Source organism: Elgaria multicarinata, chromosome 12, assembly GCF_023053635.1.
Source record: "Elgaria multicarinata webbii isolate HBS135686 ecotype San Diego chromosome 12, rElgMul1.1.pri, whole genome shotgun sequence".
Lineage (NCBI taxonomy): Eukaryota > Metazoa > Chordata > Lepidosauria > Squamata > Anguidae > Elgaria > Elgaria multicarinata.
In genome coordinates, this window is record NC_086182.1 from 317,217 (window position 1) to 338,449 (window position 21,233).

At 51.5% G+C, this 21,233-nt stretch overlaps 1 protein-coding gene across 1 annotated transcript in view; it reads right to left on the reverse strand.

The window, feature by feature from the left end:
- Positions 1 to 926: 926 nt before the first annotated feature.
- PSD4 (pleckstrin and Sec7 domain containing 4) overlaps positions 927 to 21,233 on the reverse strand; it is a 31,865-nt gene continuing 11,558 nt past the window's right edge. Inside the window, exons 5-16 of the mRNA XM_063139397.1 lie at positions 19,979 to 20,173; positions 19,328 to 19,408; positions 16,568 to 16,680; positions 11,420 to 11,478; positions 10,986 to 11,075; positions 9,625 to 9,668; positions 4,998 to 5,173; positions 4,660 to 4,730; positions 3,971 to 4,116; positions 2,506 to 2,650; positions 2,156 to 2,299; positions 927 to 1,571 (exon numbers count right to left, since the gene is read on the reverse strand). Of these exons, the coding sequence (XP_062995467.1) occupies positions 1,326 to 1,571; positions 2,156 to 2,299; positions 2,506 to 2,650; positions 3,971 to 4,116; positions 4,660 to 4,730; positions 4,998 to 5,173; positions 9,625 to 9,668; positions 10,986 to 11,075; positions 11,420 to 11,478; positions 16,568 to 16,680; positions 19,328 to 19,408; positions 19,979 to 20,173 (1,510 nt within the window). The 3' untranslated portion in view covers positions 927 to 1,325. The remainder of the gene's footprint in view (positions 1,572 to 2,155; positions 2,300 to 2,505; positions 2,651 to 3,970; positions 4,117 to 4,659; positions 4,731 to 4,997; positions 5,174 to 9,624; positions 9,669 to 10,985; positions 11,076 to 11,419; positions 11,479 to 16,567; positions 16,681 to 19,327; positions 19,409 to 19,978; positions 20,174 to 21,233) is intronic.

The following is a 21,233-nucleotide window of genomic DNA, read 5'->3' on the forward strand; positions in this document are numbered from 1 at the left end:
TCAGTGCGCCCCTACCATCGTCCCCAGCTGCCACTCACTTGCCAGAAAGGCAGAGGCCCAGGGAGCGAGCAGGCCAGGGCTACTGTCAGGGCCAGAGTGGGGCAGGCGAACAAGCCCAGGGTGCCACGGTGAGGAAGAGCGAGCTCGGGGAAGGGGGGGTGGGCTCTTGCCGGTGGGGCTCTGCTGGGGGCGCTCAGTAGCTGCCCAACTATCGTTCCCAGTGATGCCAGCCCACTTTACTCTGAAGGGTATGAATACAGATGTACATTTAGGAATCCTGGCTGCTGGTCTGGAAGCAGCGGGTGCCGTGTTTCAGGCTCTCCAGCCTGGTAGCAACTGCCCTTCTTGCCCCCTGCTCACACAGCATCACCTGCTGCTCAAGGACTCCTCTGCCTTCACCCCCCACCCCACCCCCTCTATGCTCCTTCCCAGGGCAGCTGCAGTGCTCTGCTTGTTCACGGACAGGCATCCCCTTCCAGAGGAAGGAGCGGCCGTGCTTTCACTGAGGCCACTCATGAGCAACAGGACAGGCGGGGCACGGCCAGCGGCCAGTGAAGCCCGCAGCTGGGCCACACGCTGCCTTCTGCCCTTTGGGTTGCTGGAGGGCCGGACTGCAACTGTGACAGGCAGCCGAGCAGAGATGGGGACGAAGTCAGGAAGCTGCATGCCGCCAGCTTGGGCAATTGGGGTGCTGCAGCTCCCCTGTGCCCCACGTGCTTGCTACGCCTCCTGCCCTCTCACTGTCTGTTGCCCCCAGGCAGGAAAAGCAGGTGCACCTCAAGGGATGGAATACACCCACACGTGGCAGTCTGCTGCCCAAATTGGCTGGTTCAAAGACGCAGTGGACACAGAGCCCAGGCAGCCCTGGGCGCCGGACGATTCCTGCCTGTGTGTACCATTGGAAGGACTTCCAGCAGCCCCTGCCATGCAGTCCAAGCTCTGCCTCCATTTATTGCACCAAGAGCGCAGCTCCACCGGCCACAACTGAGCACTTGGGAGGCTGAGCCCCACATCAGCCAGGACACTTTCCCCGAGGCTCATAGTTGGAAGCTGGTCTGGCTCGTGGCCGCTGCCAAGTCCCGCGCAGAGACGATCCAATTGCGGCCTCTGGACGCAGCAGCGAGGAGGGTGGGTTCAGGGAGGGCTCCCTTCTCCTGTGTGCTGTGGCGCCACCTGGTGCCCACGCACTGCAAGTGCCATTTGCTGCCTTTGTGGGGAAGAGCAGCGCCTTCCCGTCACGTCACGTCACCCTGTTCTCCCTGCTCCAACGGCTACCCCACAGGACGCCAGGCGTGAGTCCCAAGGCAGGGCAGCGCTGGAGACCGTCACAGCAAATGCTTGTTGCGCCTGGGGATGATTTTGCGGACTGTCCTGCGCTCGGAGATGTTCCGCTTCACCTTGACGCCCGTGGGCAGCCCCTCCACATTCAGGGAAGGGCTGGAATGGGACTTGTGCAGGCCAGGGTCGGTCTCCGCAGCCTCTCCCAGCCGAGCCTCCCACTGGTCCAGGTCCTCCGTGGCACTGCTGAGCTTCAGCTCCAGGAGCCTCACATACATCTCGTACCGGCGCTTCTGCACAAGAAAAAAAAGGAGGTGCACCCTCTATATCTGAAGCAGCAGAGGGAGGTCCCTGGCCCAGCAATGGGGTTCGGGGTAGGGGCAGATCGCGTCCGGAGACAGAGATCTCTCCCAGGCTGCCCCTTTCTCTCTTCCCCCAAGAGTAAAGATGCAACGAATATGTTCTGGGAATGTAAAATCAAACATTCACAACTGCACATACGTGGCATAGTTTCTGAACAGTGGCTCTGAACAGTTGCAAGCCTGTTAGGAGTCCTTTCAAACGAGGAATGACGGTAAATAGCTCCCTGCACAAACTAGTTAGCTACAATCCAAAACTGTATGCCAAGGCGAACGATCGTTCACAGAGCCTTGCCCCAGAAAGGGCCGCACAGCCATGTTTGCAAACTGGATGTGGGAGATTTCACGTATTCCTCTCCCCTGTTGTGGGGGGAAGCAGTGCTAGTGCACTCCTGGGGGCACCCTCCTCCCCACACCACCTTCCCCCCAAAACACAATTTGTAAAGCTCTGCTACTGCAAAGGAGGGAGGGAGGGAGGGAGGGAGGGAGGGAGGGAGACTGCTTCTCCCTTTGTGCACCTCATAGAGCAAGTACTCTTTCTTGAGCTGATACTCCTCCAGGTCCCGGCCACGGCCACGTTTGTCCGGAAGGTTCCGCTGGTGCTCCAGGAGCTCATCCGACACCTTATCCATGCAGCTCTCGTGGGCAAGGTGTTGGTCCTCCTGCAACAAGGGAAACATGTCATACCCCGATTCTCTCAGCCAGTTGCAGGGACTGTACCTGAGGCCACAGCCAGGGAACTTTGGGCTAGGAGCTGCAACGGGTGGGCTCTCAGACATCCGTAGCTCCCCTCTTGCCATTTCTCTCTGGTTCAGAGGCGGAGAGGACGCCTGAGAGGGACTGCCACCCCACCGACACATGATCTCACCAGGGAGGTCTTGCAAGGCACCGTTGGGAGGATGGGCCGCACGAATTTCCGCTGGGAGCCCACGGCCGCAGGGAACGGTGGGGAGGAGAACATGGCAGCCACGAGGTTGATGCGGGAAATCCACGAGCTCATTTCCTCTGAGGTGCTAAGGAAGGAAGTGGGAGGGCAGAGAGCTCATTCACCCGGAGCCCAAAGCACACAGTTCAGCCCCACAGGCTGCCGCCCTGCTCAAAGACGCCTCCTGCAGTGGGGTTTGCACCTCCCCAGCAGCAGCAGCAGCAGCAGCAGCAGCAGCAGCAGCAGCAGCAGCAGCAGCAGCAGCAGCGGCCTCCAGTCTGCCAGAGCTACTGAGGAAGATCCAGCAGTAGCAGCAGGGAGCCTTGGAGGAGCTCAGCCTGCACCACGCGGGAGGGAAGGGTTACGGAGAGCAACACAGCAGGGCCGTTTTGGATCCAGCCAGCGTTGGGCGCACATCGTTAAGGAGAAGTTTCATCTCAAACTGCAGGAAGGAAATATAATTGCAGTTGTCCAGTGACAAGGTAAGTTCTACAAACCACACTATCCCTAGAGTGTGTCCCCAGTGGGCACAGCTGGATTTTGACCCGGTGAGACTGGTTTTGATACCACCCCTACCTCTACTAGGGAATAAATTTACCACTGTGCCAATCTGTAAAATGGAAAGGGCAGCAAGCGCTACCCCACAGTGTTGCTGGGAGGGCTGGACCTGCCTGTACACTTAAAATGCAATATCACTGACCCATAAGGACAGCAATTTGTCAGAGGTACAGAGACATGCCCGAGATCAAGCACGTCTCTCAGTTTAGGCTGTACACCTAAACTATTAAAGTGTTTGCTCTACAGAGGCTGAACTAGCTGCATTGTTAAGGGCAGCTAATGGTGCAACAGTTAAGTTTAGGTCACTGGTTCTCTAGGAGAACCTATGGGCCAGTTCAGACGATATGCTAAGCCATAGTGAGGCCACTAACCCTTTTGCAGCAAACGGTTAGGGACCACGTTTTCTGTGAACCGCCCAGAGCGCTTCGGCTATTGGGCAGCATAAAAATGTAATAAATAAATAAATGTTTAAACCATGGTTATGTAGCCACTATGGTTAGGAATGGCTCACACAACACACTAAGTCATGGTTCACATGATGTGCTAAACCATAAAGTTTAGCTTAAAATGCTTAATTACCATGGCTTAGTGTGTCATTTGAATAGGACTAATATAATTCCAGGTTTTCAGTTTTAATGACTATATTTTCCACTATACTCTCCAAACTCGTTGTTTTTTGTCCGCTGAAACTGCCCCCAGGGCTGGGCTACGATGAGGAGACCTGGACAAGAGAAGCCAGAGGAAGGGCTGCCGCCTTGTGACCTGGAAATGGTTCTGCCTGAGATGGTGGATGCTAGCAGCCCCAGCTGAACTGAATTCATGGCAAGGCCAGAGCCGTGCAGATACTCACAGGGCTTGGAAGAGGAAGATGCGCCAGTCAGCTGTCTGGAGCCGGAAGACGTGCGGCCGCTTGGTGTACTGACTAGCCTTCTCCGCCAGGGCGTGATGCACCCCGATGGGCTCTTCTGAGCCTGAGGCGTCCGGCCGGCCCTCGTCCTGTGTGGACAGATGCAAACTGAAAGGAACAGCCCAGAACTGCTGGGGACAGATGAAGAGGGGGACCACCGACACGCCCCTGGCCCCGTCCCCAACCTACTCTCCAAGTAGAACAGCTGAGGCCACCGCCTGTCCTAGCAGAAGAGACCCTGAGCTCAGGGGGGTTCGGGTGAAGTGCGGTGTGCTGCCAGTTGGTGGCTAGAAGCCAGTGTCAACGGCAGCGGGAGTAAGAGCCCTGGAGTGAGTCTTAGGCTCTGGGCAGATCTGGGGTGGGGCCTGGTCGTTCCAAACAGAACGGAGCGAGCTGGAGCGAGAGCCAGTCCAGGTGCAGTGCAGGCTTTTGTAAGTCTTCATGCTGCTGAGGAAGTATCCAAAGCGATGGAAGCAGGCAGGCAGGCCGCCCGCCCCCAAGCGCTGCCCTGGGGCTCCACACGGGCCCTCCTTCTCCTGTGCAGCCCCCCTCACGGCTCCCCCAGATGTGGCTCTGACCCCAAGATGATGGAAGCCCCTCTGTGGAGACACTTGGCTCCAGCCCTCAGTTACCTTGAAGAAGTAGAGCACCGTCCCCTTCAGCACCGTATGGAACATCTTCCAGCCTCTCTTGCCCCAGGGCGCTGTGGAGCAGGGACAGCGGGTCAGCCCAGCCTCTCGGAAGCTTTGGCCCTCTTCCCCCTCTGGCACGGGAGAGGCTCTTGAGCCGAAGAGCCCTGCAACCACCTGGCTCTTGGGCTCCAGGCCACCCAGCCCTCCCCACAGGAGAATCCCGGCCTGCGAGGGGTCTGAAAGCTCCCCCTCCACCCACCCAGGCCATGATCACAGCCCTCACCCAGCCCCCTCTCTATCAGGGGGCTGCTAGTCCACGGCCAAGACCCGGCACTCACTCTTTTTGCCATCAGCCTCGGCATGCACCTTGCGCGAGAGGAGGCCCTGCCGGTACGTTTTCGCACCGGGGTCATGCAGCAGGTTCAGGAAAGGGTTGCTTTTCTTCTGGCCAGATAAGCTGCTGCTGGATGCAGAGGCCTGGAGCGTCTGGCTGCCCACCGGCTCCTCGTCATCCCTGCAGGGGAGAGAGACACTGCGTGGGCCTGCCTGGATGGCCCTCTTCAGACAAGGGAACGGAGCGGCATGTTCCGAGTCAGCTGCAACAGCGGCTTCAGTAGCAGATGCTTTCCTACACGCATCTAACATGTCAGCCAGACAATTAAAAATGCTCGTTAATCCTTCTAGCTGGCTCAATGCCAAGGCTCCAAACAGCCGGAGGGCAGTGGAGGGCAGAACCTCAGGAGGCCAGCCCCCTCTCCCCCCACCCCAGCGTCCTTGGGCAGGAGAGGGCAGCAGAAGGCCTCTTTTAGGCCTCTGGGTTCTGTCAGGCATTACGGCCAATCCGGATGTAGGATGTGTGTGTGTGTGAATGTGGTGTGTGTGTGTGTGTGTGTGTGTTAGGAGTCAACTCAAATTGTGCATATTACTGGGGAGATTGTTAATTTCTAATATTTATATACCATTCCATATCTAAAATAGATTCCGGAAATAGAAACAAAACAGTAAAAAGGAAGATTAAAACAGCAAATTAAAATTGTGCAATTTAAAACAAAGGCCCAATAAAAACAGTGGCTGGTCAGCTGAGGAAGGCTTCCTGGGGGTAAAAATCCAGGAGACGCCAGAAGCAGCCTAGTGCTGGCTTCTGCCTGACCTCAAGGGGCAGAAGAGTCCACCGCACTATAGGCTCATAGGTCCGTGGGGAACCACCAGGCACATGACCTTCAATGACCTCAGTGATTGAGCAGGTTGATAGGGGAGAAGGCGCTCTCTGAGGTATCCCGGTCCCAAGCTGTTTAGGGCTCTGTACACTAGTACCAAAACCTTAAACCTGGCCTGCTAGCCAATCGGTAGCCAGTGCAGTTCCCTCAGCAAAGGAGTTATGTGCTGAAAAGAGGCAGCTCCTGACAACAGCCGAGCTGCTGCATTCTGCACTAGCTCTAGCTTCCAGAGCAGCTTTAAGGGCAGCCCGACATAGAGCACATTGCAGTAATCCAGTCTTGAGGTTACCAATGCCTGTCCCACCTTGGCCAAGCTATCCCTGTCCAGGAGAGGCCCTAGCTGGCGAGCCAGCCAAGCTGGTAAAAGGCACTCCGAGCTGCCGTGGCCGCTTGGGCCTCCAGCGACAGAGGTGGATTTAGAAGTACCCCCAAACTACGAACCTGATCTTTCAGAGGGGGTGCAGCCCCTCCAGAACAGGCAATGAGCCTCTCTCCCCGGCTCGGGAACCAGTCACCCACAGGGCTTCCGTCTTGCTAGGATTCAGCTTCAGTTTATGGGCCCCCATCCAGCCCATTACTGAGTGTAGGCACTGGTCTAGGACTTGCACAGCCTCTCCTCATTCAGAGTTAGAGCTGCGTGTCATCAGCATACTGATGGCATTTTGCTCCAAGTCCCCTAATGACTGCCCCCCAAAGGCTTCATAAAGATGTTAAACCACATTGGGGACAAGGTGGTGCCCTGCTTAATTGCCAAGGGGCCGAGGAATGGTCACCCAATATTATTCTCTGAAACCGACCCCACTGTAACACCATGCCTCCAAAGCCCATCCCATCGAGGAGGATACCATGGTTGATGGTATCAAAAACCAATGAGAGATTGAGCACTCCCCGTGTCCCTCTTTCAATAAAGGTCATCCATCAGGGCAAAGCTGATTCAGTCCCGTAACCAGGTCAAAACCCAGCCTGAAATAGGTCTAGACAATCAGTGTCCTCCAAGAGTGCCTACAGTTGTTCCACCACAGCCCTCTTCAATTCCTTCCCTAAGAAGGGGGTGTTTGCAACTGGGTGATAGTTGTCTAATAACATTGGGTCCGGAGTGGGTTTCTTCAGGATAGGTCACAAAACTGCCTCATCCCAGAAAGTGGAAAGTGGTTCAATATGTCTCTGTTCCTCCCAGGAGATATTATTTATTTGGTCCCACTTCAATTGGCTTTCGGTTGGCATAATGGGACTAAAACTGGTTAGGTCACCTTCATTGGGAACTGGACAGGGGCAGTGCATCCCTACTAGTTCTTCTGGACCTCTCAGTGGCACTTGATAACATCAGCCTTCTGGATCACCTGGTGGGGTTGGACCTTGTGGGCACCAGAGTGGTTCAACTCCTTCATGTTGAGTCCAGAAGGTGGTGTTGGGGGACTACCGTTGAGCACTGTGCCGTTGGCGTATGGTGTCCCACAGGTTTTTGTCCCCTAAGTTGTTTAACATCTACATGAAACCTCTGGGAGAGATCATCTGGAGTCTTGGAGTAAGGTGTCACCAATATGCTATTAGTCCTATTGCGCTTTGTCAACCAACTCCGAGAGCGAACAAATTGAGATTAAAACTAGGTGGGACCGTTAGAAAGACGTCTGGCTTGGGGATTGGCATTCAACCTGTTCTGGATGGGGCCATACTCCCCCTGAAAGAACGGGTTCCTAGCTGGGGTGCTGCTTGTCCCTAGAACTTCAGGTGGCAGCAGTGGCGAAGAGCGCAGTGGCTGAACTCTGTTTGGTGCACCAGTTGTGGTCATTCCTGGGTCAGTCTGATCTGGCATTCCTCGGTTGCATCAGATGATTACCATGTGCTCGAAGTGGGGCTGCTCCTGAGAAGTACCCAGAAGTTGCAATTGGAGCAAAACTAGGCTGCTAACTTGTGCACAGCATCAAGGTCGCACCACCCCAATACTGAAAGATCTGCACTGGCTGCCCATTGTTTTCCAGGGTCAATTAAAGGTGTCGGTTTTAACCTTTAAAGCTCTAAACAGCTTAGGGCCTGGCTATCGGAGGGGCCGCCTGTCTCTGTATGAACCTGCTCAGTTACTGAGATAGCAGGGGAAGCCCTGGCTTGCAGAGGCCGGCATGTTAGGTGTGTGGGAAAGGCCGCTCTCCTGGGCTCCTCACAAACTCTGGCATTGCATTCCCTGTGCAGCTGTGACCGGACTTCACTCTCCCTTGCCTTCAGAAAGGGGGTTGAGACGCATCTTTTGAACTTGGCTTTTAAAATTGTTATTAAGGTTTTAAAGGTTGCTTTTAGTGTTTTACTCTGTTGTATTTTGATTGTTTTATCTTCTAGATTGTTTGTAAACTTAAGAAAGGCAGTATAGATATATCATAAATAAATAATATTCATTTAAAAGATTCCTAAACTGCTAATTATTAAAAATAATCTGTTCAGTATAAAATATAAAGAACAAAAGGCCACAGCCTACAAAACGGTTAACAAGGGAAACTGACACAAGCCAGCAAAGATATCAAACAATCCCCTGGTGCTTTCTCAACTCTCCTGAATACCCAGGAAGGAAAAGGGCACTGGAAGAGAAAAGGAGTCCAAGGCGAAGGGTATCTATTTGGACAACAGGCTCTCCAAAAAGGAAGGGGCGGCAATGTTTATCCTCTGCGCAGGTGAACAAGTGGATGATTTGCTCAGGTCCCTGCAGAGACCAGCCCAGGCGGAGAGTTTATCAACTCAGCTCAGGTAGCTCAGATTTTTCTTTTAGGGAAAGTTCTTTTATGCTTTCCAAGTTCCTGGGGGTTTCATGGGTGGTTGTGGCCCTTGGAGGCCCTATTGTTTTATACCTTGAATGGTTTTAGTTTTTGCGAACAGCCCAGGGAGCTTCGGCTATTGGGCGGTATAGAACTGCAATAAATAAATAAAAATAATAATAAAAAATAACAACACAGCCCGCTTCTGGGCTCCAATTATTTAGGAAAACTAAACTAAACTAACCAACCATGTAAAATTTGGGGTTTCTACTGTCACTTTACACTGTTTGCAGTGTGCCCAGGGCTTTGGTGGAAGAAAAAGGGAGCCGTGTGGCTGCCCAAATCCAAAACGATGGCATCGGTTCTGAAATAGCTTGGAAAGCAGGTATTATCAGAATGATGATGATGTTTTCCTGCTGTTGTTGTTGTCATCGTTACATTTGTATCCCACTCTTGCAAGGACCCCGGGGCTCTTTCCATTTTGTCCTCACGTGTGGGAGGACAGGCGGGGAGTCCGTGGCTGGCCCAGCATCACCCAGGGAGCTTCATGATTGAGTGGGGACTCGAACCCAGGTCTCCTCAAACATAGTCCTGCACTTTAACCACTATACTGCACAGCATTTTTCAGAGGCTATGGACAATTTTTCAAATTGTCAGATTGTGCATTACTTTTATATGCCCGATAAACACACACAATTGCCTTCTGTAATGTTACGTTGTAATGTGTAGAGTTCTTAATTACCATAGAAATTGCCAATACTTGAATAAAGCGATGGCAGCCACCCTGTTCACATACACCACGTGGGTTTGGCCCTGTGAGAGAGATCTCCAAGGGCTCTCTCACATTGAGCAGGGGGTTGGACTCGATGGCCTTGTAGGCCCCTTCCAACGCTGCTATTCTATGATTCTAAGGCTCCAGCCCCTTCTTAACCACATAGGGGACAGACTGCAGTGCTGGCCCCCCTTCCTGCCCCCTCAGAAGCTCTCTGCACGGTGTCATTACTTACTCAGCCCATTCCAGTTTCTCATGGCGGATGGAGTAATACAGGGCCTGGACAGACAGCAAAGAGCCAAGAGGTCAGATGATTCCCCACCCCACCCCCAAGCCTCCCTCCCCTCCCCTCCCCTCCCCTCCCCTCTCCCACTAGAAGAGCATGCCGTTCACCTGGGAGTCCACCCTCAAAAGCAGCCCCGCCACCATGTCCAGCCTTTTCTGCTTCTGGAACAAGGTGTCTCTTTTTCCTGGACAACCTCCACTTTCATGTTATAGAAGAAATATCCAGACGTTATGGCAGCAACAAATTATTTGAAAGCTTCCAGGCTAAGGAGAGCTCAAAGAGGACTTCAAGGTCCCTGTCTCTCCCCGATGGCTACAAATCCAGGATGCTCCCATAGAGGATTCTACAAGGAAAATTTGCACAAGCCCCTGGGAGTGTGTAATGGGGTTGGAACCACAAAGTGGCCTGCAGGATGTAGCAAGCTTTAAGTTTCCCAAGAATGTACAGTTGTTGGGAGGGGAGGGGGCTAGATGGTCTGGGAGGGGAGCGCACGGCCCTGATTCAGAGCCCTACGCATCACTGAGCTTGTGCCAAACGCTGCAGCTGCTGCCACACCTGGCTTTGAAACCAGGAGGGAAAGGCGTTAAGACTTCCTGAAAATCTGAAATTCTCTCTCAGATCACGCACTAGCACAGTAAACCTGAAATACCACCAGAAGAGGCCAGTCCAAGCTGCAGGACTCTTCTGATGTTCTCCTCAAGGGCAGGCTGTGCCTTACCCAGCTCAGAGCCACCTGGTTCCTTCCCTTACCTCACAAAGGCAGAGCTGCGCCCAAGTGCTTGCCAAAAGAGATGCCAGCAAGCCTAGGCCTGAGCCCTGTCCTCAGACACCCCACCCCCCTAGAATGTGTGCAGGGAGATGGGGGGAGGGACCAGCTGCCTTGCAGCATGGAATTCCAGCTTTCCCCAAATTGCGCAATTCCTTGGTGAAATTAAGCTCATGCTAAGCTTGATCCTGGAAGTGTGCAACTTGTGCCTGCCTTGCACAACTCCGGATAGCTGATGGAAGCACATATGATGCAGTGCTCTTCACCATAAACATGTTTCTAGATTTAAAAAACTAGAGCATCCAGGAGAAGGTGATTCCACATGTCTCCTATGTGGAAATGCTTTCAGTGTTGTCAGCCCCCATCCCAGGGCTACAGGCTACAGCCCAGACACAGGCCGCCCCCCTCCCGGAGAGCACGACGGCTCTCGTCAATCTCCCCTCCCCACCCTCACATGCCAGAGGATAATCCAGGGATGCGCTCTCTCTCTCTCTCTCTCTCTCTCTGGGGAGGCCCATGGAAGGGGAGCAGGTGCTGCACATACCTTCAAGAGCTCTTTGGGGAAGTTCAAGCCATCGTTCAGGCCATCAAGGTTGGCAAGGAAGTCCTGGCAGGTCATGCTCCGGCCAATATGCTGCTCCCACAAGCAGGAGAAAAGGAGGGAGGGAGGCACATGCAGATTGGGGGGGGGAATAGAAGGGGGCACATCAGGCTGCAGATGCCCCAACATCTACCTTGTGCTACCCAAGCAAGACTCCACCGCCTCGCTCTTCCTTTGCTACACACAGACGAAGACCCAGAAGGGACCTAGAGGCCATCGACTCCATCGTGCCTAAGCAAGAATCCTCTCCCAGTGAATCCCTGCCCTCCCCCACCTCCACAAAGGGAGCCCTTCTACTCAGACACTGGAAGAGCCCCAACTGATGCCAGGACCCCTGCCTCAAGGCCTGTGCCCTGCCCTGCCCCCCAGGGCCTTACCTGCCCATGCAAGTCTGTGTTGAGGAGCATGATGGCACAGGTGAGTGTGTGCGCAGCATCTGCGGAGGGAGAAGAAGGCCAAGGCGCTCAGAGAGGGAAATGAGGTTCCTCTCCTTGCCCATGGCCACGGCGGCAGCCAGGACCTTGCCCAGAACAAGAAGTAGCAGGGAGGGCATTAGGCAACCGGAGAGGGTTTGCCCAGGCAAAAAATACACCTGTCGGCCTTCCACCTATTTTCATTGTGTGCCATGATCTCTACTGGAGAAAGCCCAATATTCTGGACAGAATAGTCTCTTCCATGTAGGGTCCTTTTTGCTCAGGATGGACATTTTCTTTTCACCATCTACATTTAGAGAGCCCCAAATCATGCAAACTTGTCTGGAAAAGGGAGATGGGGCCTTTAACTCTGACAGCTAACTTTTTCTCCAATGTTTATTCATCATAAGGGAGTCAAAAGCTGCAAGGTATGGGAGGGAATGGATGGATGGATGGATGGACGGACGGACGGACGGACAGAGGAAGGGAGGGAGCGTTTTCTTGCACTCCCTGTGGGGAAATGGTTCGGCAGAGGGGGGGATCACCTTTGGCCCTGGAGGAAGAGGAAAGGCATGCAAATTGGGGGCTGCCTTCTCACTGGCCACACCATTCACTCATGGGACAGGACTCTCACACACCCCATCACTGAAATGGCATCATTGCACCATTCTTCACGCGCCGTTGTGGGGAGCAATAGCCAGGCTGGCTGGCTCTCTTAGAAAACAACAACAACAACTGTCTGCATTCTGCCATGGAAGTGGGGAGCTCCTGGACTCCAGAGGGATAATGGTGCTCAGGAACACAACACAACCAGCACAACACAACCAGCATCCGTGCAGCATTCAGGAAAGCGGAAACTGCGCCACCCGGGAGAAGTGAGGAGCCCAGCCAGCCACCAGGCTGCTTCCACACTTAGGGCCGTTTAACCCTGCTGAGAAGTCACTATTCTGCTATCTGCTGGAAGAGCAACTGAAATAGAAGGTTTCCTGTGGGAGTGTATATAAAAAGATCTTTTCTGCTACTGTAGTGCAATGCTGTTCCACAGACAAGATCCAAAAATCCTATGTGTGCAATGATCAACATTAAATCAACTATATAATTAAGTCTTGCCTTTTTCTTGTTCTTAAAAAGCTTATATTAGTGCAATTAGGGTGACACAAACTTTATAAAATCATATTTTATTTCATGTCATCACTAAATTACTAGTATTGGAAATTACTAGTTTAACAGAGAAACAAAGGAAAGACATGCATAAAGGGAAAAGAAGACTGAACACAGGGAGTCTAACGCGTTGTCTTAAATGTCTCTACGCTCGTGCCCAAAGTAGGGGAAACAAGCGGGATGAGCTGGATGTCAAAAGCCGCCAAGGCAAGTATGACATCATACAAATTACGGAACCGTGGTGGGATGAATCCCACCAGTGGAACATGAGGCTTGATGGGCGCACCTTGTTCCAGAGAAACAGGCAGCACAAGAGAGGAGGTGGCGTAGCGCTGGACATCAGGAAGGACCTTACCTGCACTGAACTGATGGTAATACGAGGGTTGAAAGCCTCTGGCGTAAGATAAAAGGGCAGCCTGACAGAGGGAAAACCTTGCTTGGTGTCTGCTACAGACCACTAAACCAGTCAGAAGAGCTAGATGATGATTTACTAAAGCAGATAACGGAAGCCTCGAAACACCATGGAGTGGTTGTGATGGGAGATTTCAGCTACCCAGATATTTGTTGGGAGACTAATTCAGCCATACACAAGATGTCAGAAAAGTTCTTGACTTGTATTGGTGATCATTTTCTCTTTCAACAAGCTGAGCTGGGCACTAGGGGATCTGCCACCTTGGATTTGGTTCTTACTAACAGGGAGAAGTTGATTGAAGATATTAAAGCGGTGGGAACTTTGGGTACAAGTGACCATTGTTTAGTTAAGAGTTTGTGATTTTGACAAATAGTTTGGTAAAATGCTGTCAAAAACAAAACCATGGATTTTAGGAAGGGCAATTTTAATAAACTAAGAGAAATAGTAAGGAAGATACCATGGGAAGAAAAATAAAGTGTTGTAGCCAGCTAGGACCTCTTGAAAAGGGAATTAAGGATAGCGCAGTCTCAAACAATACCAATGAGGAAGAAAACGAGGAGACGTCAAAAGGAGCCAATGTGGTTGAACAGGCACCTCACGAAGGGGTTGAGACTAAAGAAGGATGCTTGCTGGAAATGGAAGGAAGGAAGCCTACAAAGCTTCAGCCCAGAAATGTAGGGACCAGGTCAGGAAGGCAAAGGCAGAAAATGAGCTAAGGCTAGCAAGGGAGGCAAAATCCAGCAAGGAGGGTTTCTTCAAATAGGTCAGCAGCAAGACAGCAGCAAGACAACAGAGGCGGTGGGCTCACTGCTTACACCAAACGGAGAAATCTTAACAGAGGACCAAGAGAAAGCAGAGGAATTCAACCCCTATTTTGCCTCTGCTTTTAGATCCAAAGGAAATGATGAGTTCAGTGGAATAGACTGGGAACGAACACTACAGGGGACGGTGCGAAACAGTAAGGATGTGGTACAGGAACCTCTAGCTAATCTGAATGCCTTCAAGTCCCCAGGCCCTGTTGAAATACACCCTAGAGTATTAAAGGAGCTGGTTGAAGAGCTGCCAGGACCTGTCAATTATCTTTGAGGAGTCCTGGAAAACTGGGGATTCTCTAGAGGACTGGAGAATAGCAAATGTAGTCCATCTCTTCAAGAAAGGGGAAAAAGGGGATCCCAGTAATTATCAACCAGTGAACCTAACATCAATCCCTGGAAAGATGTTAGAGCAGGTAATAAAGCAGTCCATTTGCAAGCATCTTGAAGACAATGCTGTGATTGCTAGGAGTCAGCATAGCTTTGTCAAAAATAGGTCATGTGAGACAAATCTTGTCTCCTTCTTTGACAGGGTAACTACTCTAGTCGACAAGGAGAATGCTGTGGTTACAACCTACCTCGATTTCAGCAAAGTTTTTGACAAGTTTCCATGTGATATTCTCATTGACAAGCTGTCAAAGTTTGGCTTGGATGGCACTACAGTAAGGTGGGTCCACAACTGGCTGGCTAATCACACTCAGAGCGTCAGCATTAATGGCTCTACACTGAGCTGGAGAGCAGTAACCAGCGGAGTACCACAGGGTTCTGTCTTGGGGCCACTATTATTCAACATTTTTAGTAATGACCTGGATGATGGGCTTCTTACTAAATTTGTGAATGACCCAAAACTGGGAGGTCTGGTTAACACCCATGATGACAGAATGAGACTGCAATCTGATCTGGACAGCTTGAAGACTGGGCTGAGAGGAACAATATGTTCTTTATCCAGGAGAAATATTAGGGAGGAAAAATGTAGGGTACAGATACAAGATGGGGGATGGATGGCTTGGGAGCATTACACTGGAGAAGGATTTGGGTGTGGTCGTCGACAGCAATCTGAACATGAGTCCGCAGTGCAAGACGGCCGCTAGAAAGGCGAACACAGATCTGGGCTGCATTAGAAGAAGCATTGTATCAAAGGCGCGTGGAGTCCTTATTCCTCTCTACTCGGCACTAGTGAGACCACACCTGGAGTACTGTGTGCGGTTCTGGGCACCACGTTTCCAGAAGGACGTTGACAGGTTAGAACAGGTTCAGAGGAGGGCAATGAAGATGATACAGGGACTTGAGGGCATGCCCTGTGAGGACAGGCTGAAGGAACTTGGGATGTTCAGTCTGGAGAAAAGGAGACTGAGGGGAGACATTTTAGCACTGTTCGGGTACATAAAAGAGAGCCACAGGGAGGATGGTCAAGAGCTGTTTTCCATGGCCACAGAAATTAGGACCCAAAACAATGGATAGAAGTTACAGCTACCAAGATTTTGATTAAATATAAGGGAAAACTACCTTATGGTAAGAGCTGTACAACAGTGGAATGGAGGTTGTGGGTTCTCATCTCGAGAGATTTTTAAGAAGAGGCTGGACAGCTACCTCTCATGGATGGTTTAATTGGTTTTCTTGCACATTGCAGAGGGTTGGACTAGATAAGCCTTGTGGTCCCCTTCCAACTCCACAATTCTATGATTCTAAAGTACGATTGCATTTTTACATGCCTTTTTGGTCAGGATCACAGCTTTAAGTCTGTTCCGTCCTTTCATCCCCACTGGAGGAGGGAATGCATTGCCAAAAACAAAAAGGTGCACAATTACAGCCTGATCATATGCACATTTACTCAGAAGTAAATGTCACTATATTCAATGGGGCATACTCCCAAGTAATTGGGCGTAGGCTTGTAGTCATAGCAGGGGAAATACAGAGAAATGGAATGCTCCCTAATCATCTGCAGTTCTGTTAACTGTCCATTTAATTAACCTGTTGCTGGAGTCAGGAGGGACGATCCAGAAGAGATCAAACACTGAAGTGGAGAAACTCCCCCAGTAATCTGGATTTTAAATTAGGTGTTTCACTGGCAGATCAATGAGGGGCACCAGGAGAGACCCCACCCTTTCCATCTTCCCTTTCCCAACAGCCCCTCCCCACATCTCCAGCCCAGCAAGAGTCAATAAGGCGTGGCGCAACCAAGCCCCCAACCTCCCTTTGCCCAGAGGAGGGCACTGAGAGGAGCAGAGTCGAACTGGTTTCTCATTGCGGGAGCTACTAAGGAAACAACTCTCCCGTGTTTTCCCACAGCCCTTTCCCTATTTTTATTTACTAGACAGTTAGGGAGAAGAGGGGCTATGTACACAGTTGCCTTTGGGCTGGTAGTGCAAGGAGCCCTCCTCCTCCTCACCGGAAGCACCCTAAGTTCCAACGCAGCTGGGGGCGGGGCTCCTCACAGCCAATGGCATCCCGCCGCGGTGGCTCTTGGGCTCCAACCTTCCCGGCCTGGTCCACAACGAGGCAACTTGGACCCAGCCTTGCCAGTCAGGAGCCGCAGCTGTGGGCTCTCCACGTCTAAGCCGGGGGTGGGCTGCTCGTGGCCCTCCAGTTGCCATCTGCCCCAGTCAGCACAGCCAATGGTGAGGCATCACGGGAGCCGCTCTAATCCACGGTGACCACCCCTTATTTCCCCCCAAAGGTGCCTGTGGCTGCAAGGGGAAAACCCCACCTCATTAAATGCTGCCTCACCTGGGCTAATGAAGGCTTCGGGGTTGCAGGAGTGATAGCGCTGGGAGAAATGCCGGAGGATCCGCTCGCGCTCCTGGGACTCCCCTGTGAGGACAAAGGCCTTCAGGAACGACCTGCCAATGGGAGAGCAAGAGAAGGGGAACTCCTGAGGCAGAGGTGAAGTGCGAAGCCCCTCCAGAATCTTACCTGAGGGCTTGTTCACAGGGTCAGCTCTGATCTGAGGCAAGAATCCCTCAACCTGCTTCCACCTCCAGTTAACTTCACATCAGGATATTAGAAGGCACAGAAACCAGCTGGTATCGTGAGGTGGTGAGTGTCAGCCACCCCCTTCCCTTCCCTTCCCTTCAGGATGGTCTCTGAATCCTGTGCAGCACTCAGCAAATTGCCCATTGCTGAGTGGGTGATGTGGGTCCCAGCCCACCCAGAGAGATCACAGGAGGGGAGAGGACCGAGCAACGCGATGCCTCACCTGACCTGGGATTGCCAGGCAGAGCCCTGCTCCACTCCCCCAGCATGACTCACTTACACGTTGTTGTTGTTGTTGTTGTTGTTGTTGTTATTTAATAAATTTATTTGCCACTTATTATATGTAAAAATAATAAACTCTAAGCTGTTTTCAAAGAAATTACATTAACATAAATCATTTGTAAAATCTTTAAAACCAAGTACTCAAGGTAATTGACAAAGAGACTGGCACACACTCACTCAGGGAAGGGCCCAGGTGAAGAGAGGGGCCTTTGATTGGCTGGCGACAGTTGCCGCCTCCCAAACACCAGGGCAGGGGGTTATAGAATTCATAGAACAGCAGAGTTGGAAGGGGCCTACAAGGCCATCGAGTCCAACCCCCTGCTCAATCTATGGTATTCCACAGATGATTCATTCATTTCCTTTCGGTATCACCCAATAGCCAAATCTCTCTGGGCAGTTTATAACAATTCATAAAACAATAAAATACAGCATAAAAAATTATATATGTAAGATTTAAAACAATTTAGACCGTTAAAAAAGTTTCAGTGAAATATTACACCTGTTTAGATGACTGGCATAAATGCCCCATCATATGCCACTAAATGCTATTGCCAGCTCAGGGGCCACCACCTTGAGCTGGCCATAGGCGCATCTCCTTGTTTCTGCGATCTGTGGGTTGTGGTACCCCCAGCAAGGCCTCCTCTGGTTACCTGCACTGCGGATGCCCATCTGCCAGCTATTCAGGGCTTCATTTGGCAACAGAAAAACCTTGGACTTGGCTTGGTAGCTGAGAGTTGCTTCAACTCTGGTGCAATACATGCACAGCCGGGCCCTCCACCCCACAGCCTGTCTGCCGCGTCCTGCACCAGTGGCAGCTTCTGGACCAAGCCCCACGTCAAGCACACTGCAATAATCAAAACGTGAGGCTGCCAATGCATGCACAACAGTGGCTGTGTGCTATCCCTGTCCAGGAAAGGATGAAGCCCAGGTGGCTTTTGTGGCGAGGACCTGCGTTGGCAATAGGCAATGGGCCTCTAGTGACCATGATGGGATCCAGAAGCATCCTCCTAACTAGGTACCTGTTCTTTCTGAGGAGTGCTACCCCAAATAGAACAGGCAAATGTTCCTCTTCCTGTACCAGGGGACCACCCACCCACAGAGTTTCTGCCTTGTTACGATTCAGTCTGATTGTTGGCATACTGTGTCCAGGCATGGGTTCAGAACATGCACAGCCTCTCCTGATTCAGACGTGATGGAGAAATACAGCTGGTGTAATACTGGTGACTCTTGGACTCAAATCTTCTAATGACTGCCCCAGTAACTTCATGTTAAATAGTACCCAATGGCACCACGGAGCATAATTGCCAGGGAACCGAGGGATAACATTCCCCCAATGCGACTTTCTGGAACCACCCTGCAGTTAGAGCAGAACCACTGTAGCCCAGTGTCTCCATTTCCCAACTCACTGAGACAATCCAAAAGAATACTGTGGTCGATGGTATCAAAACCTGCTGAGAGATCAAGCCAGATGAACAGAGTCTCACTCCTCCTGTCTCCCATCCACAACAAGTCATCCACCAGGATGTCTAAAGCTGATTCTGTACCAAAACCAGGCCTGAACCCACACTGAAATTGGTCAAGATAATCCATGTCCTCCAAGAACGTCTGCACCAACCTCTCAAACCTCTGGATCTAGGGAGGGCTTTTTCAGGAGTGAATGCACCTCTGCCTCCTTCAAGGCGGCGGCCACGACTCCAATGTGTAGAGACGCATTTCCCATTACCTGGATCGACTCAGCGAATGTCTCCCAGCTACCTCGAATAAGCCAGGAGGGACCAGGGCTGAGAAAGCAGGTTGTAGGCCTAAGAGCTACAAGCATCTATTCCTGAAACTCTGGGCTCTGCCTGTTTCTGCAGCTCCTGAAAAACAGCCCTAAGAAGAGCCCTGCCCCCCAGCCCCACCCTGTCCCTGCTCTAGCAGCTCAAGCTCTATCCTGGGAAGGGGCTGGGCGAATCGCGCGTGCCCTGGCTTTCCACTGGGCAAAAGAGCTTCAGCTCCACGCCTGATCCAAAATGAATCCCATGGGCTTGCAGCCATGGCTCCTGGAACTAAAACAGCCAGGAGAGGCCCTCCTTGGAAATGGGCCCAGGGCGGGGGGGGGGGGGGTGCGTGCGCGCGCGCCATACTGCTTCCCTCTTGGGAGCAAGGCTGGCATCTTTCACTCCCACAATCTCCTGTGATGTTCCAATTCAGCTTTTAAAACAGAAAACAACCCCGCTGAAGAAGTATTACCTCAGGGCTTGGTCCAGAGTCTGTCTGCTGAAATGGAAGAAGGAGAGGTACCCCTCGGCGACCATCTGGCTGAAGTCATTGCTGCAGACAAACACACAGGGAAAATTCAGCTTACCGGCAAAGAGGTCCCCTTGCGGTAAGCCTCCGTTCCCCCAGCCTCGAGCCAGCGCTTGAAAGAGGACACCCCATTCTCCTTGTGGGCCTCCCAAATCCCATTGCGGCGGTGGGCTTCCCTTTCCTTAAATCCCTCAAACTTTGCACTTGGCTGTGTGACAGATATGCGGTGAGGGCAACCTGCTCTTCCCAAGGGAAAAAAGCCACTCGCTGCAAATCCATACCAGCACGTGCAAAATTCAAAGCATCTTGCACTACTGCTTTTCAGCCTGGGGAGGGGCCACGGTTTCCTCCAAAGCTCCAGGCCAGGAAGACCTGGCTTGTCTAAAGCCCCTCCTGCCTTCGAGCTCTTCCAGAGACGTAGGTTTCTAGCTGAGAGAGTCAAGAGCAGGGCTGAGCATAAGGAACCCAGCAGGGGGAGGCAGAGAGTCGGACCAGATCAAATAGTCAGGGGGGAAACCTGCGCCTCCCGTCCTCGCTGAGAAGAGGCAGAGATGGCAGGAGGCTTCAGAGCATGTCCACATTCTACCCCCTTACTTCTTTCGGAGAAAGGCAGCCACCTGTGACCTCTTGATCCCATCCAGGTGATAGAGACGGTTCGCCAGCCTTAGCGCAGCTGCCTGGTCCCCAGAAGTGCCGTTTGCAAAGAGCTCGCCACCTGGTTCCACCAGCCCCTTCTCAGGCAGAGACTCCGCCACGCTGCTGGGCTCCACCCAGAGCTCTTCAGGGCAGCTGCAGAGGAGAAGGCGAGAAAGCAGACGGCATCAGCAGCAGGCTGGGTCCAGCCTCCTCAGGCTGCAGCCCACAGAACCTAATTGCTCACTTAAATCATTTACTACTGAGTAACACATCATGGCACTGAGTACCACTGGTGCCAACCTGGCATCGTGAGACCTTCCAAAGCCAGACAAAACAACAGATTCTTGCTCTTTAAGAAGGTCCGGCCTGAACTTGAATTAAATCTTGGCAGAATGGGAGGCGGGAAGGCCACAGCCCTGGGCAGAATCAACACAACCGCTTCAAAATGGTTTATAACAGTAGTGACACCCATTGGGACTTAGGGCACACACCACAGACAGCTTTCAAACTGTTTTTAGAGTGTCCTATCCTGCTTGGTGTAGATCTGGCCCAGGAGTTTATTCTATATTTCAGCTTCTGGGGAAGGCTAAACCCCCTTTGGAGAAGTTCTTCCCATTAAGAGTCTGGAAGTTTTACTTCAGATGTTTCATTTGTATTGGCAGGTCGTGTACAGCTAGATAAAGGCTCCCTGCTCAAACTAGTTGTGTTTACATTCTTTTATAAGAAAATAAGTATTTTGGAAAAGATATACATGAGTTTGATCTTACTGTTTTGTAATGCTAGTTTCATTGTCCCCTGTGCCTGCTTGGCACATTCCCTTCCCTTTCTTGTTGTTTTATTGTGAATTTATCAGAACGTTTTACTATGCACAGCGTCACGTGCTTTGATGGCGCTATATAAATAAACAAATAATGACACCAGAGGGTTATTTTCAGCTACCACCCCTGAGAAATATTCCATTCATAAATCGACTTTCATGAAGTACTGAAATGAGAGACCTCATCAACAACAATTCTATTATACTTTCATCTCAGATTCAGCTTTACAATTGTATAGGATCAGCCTATGTAGTGACTTTTGGGCATTATATGTCATTTTTACTTGAATTTTTGTATTTTTATATTTTATTATATTTTAATCCACCCAATAACAAGTGTTCTCTGGGCAGATTACAAACTGTTAAAAGAATAAAGTACAAGAAAAACAGTTGGTG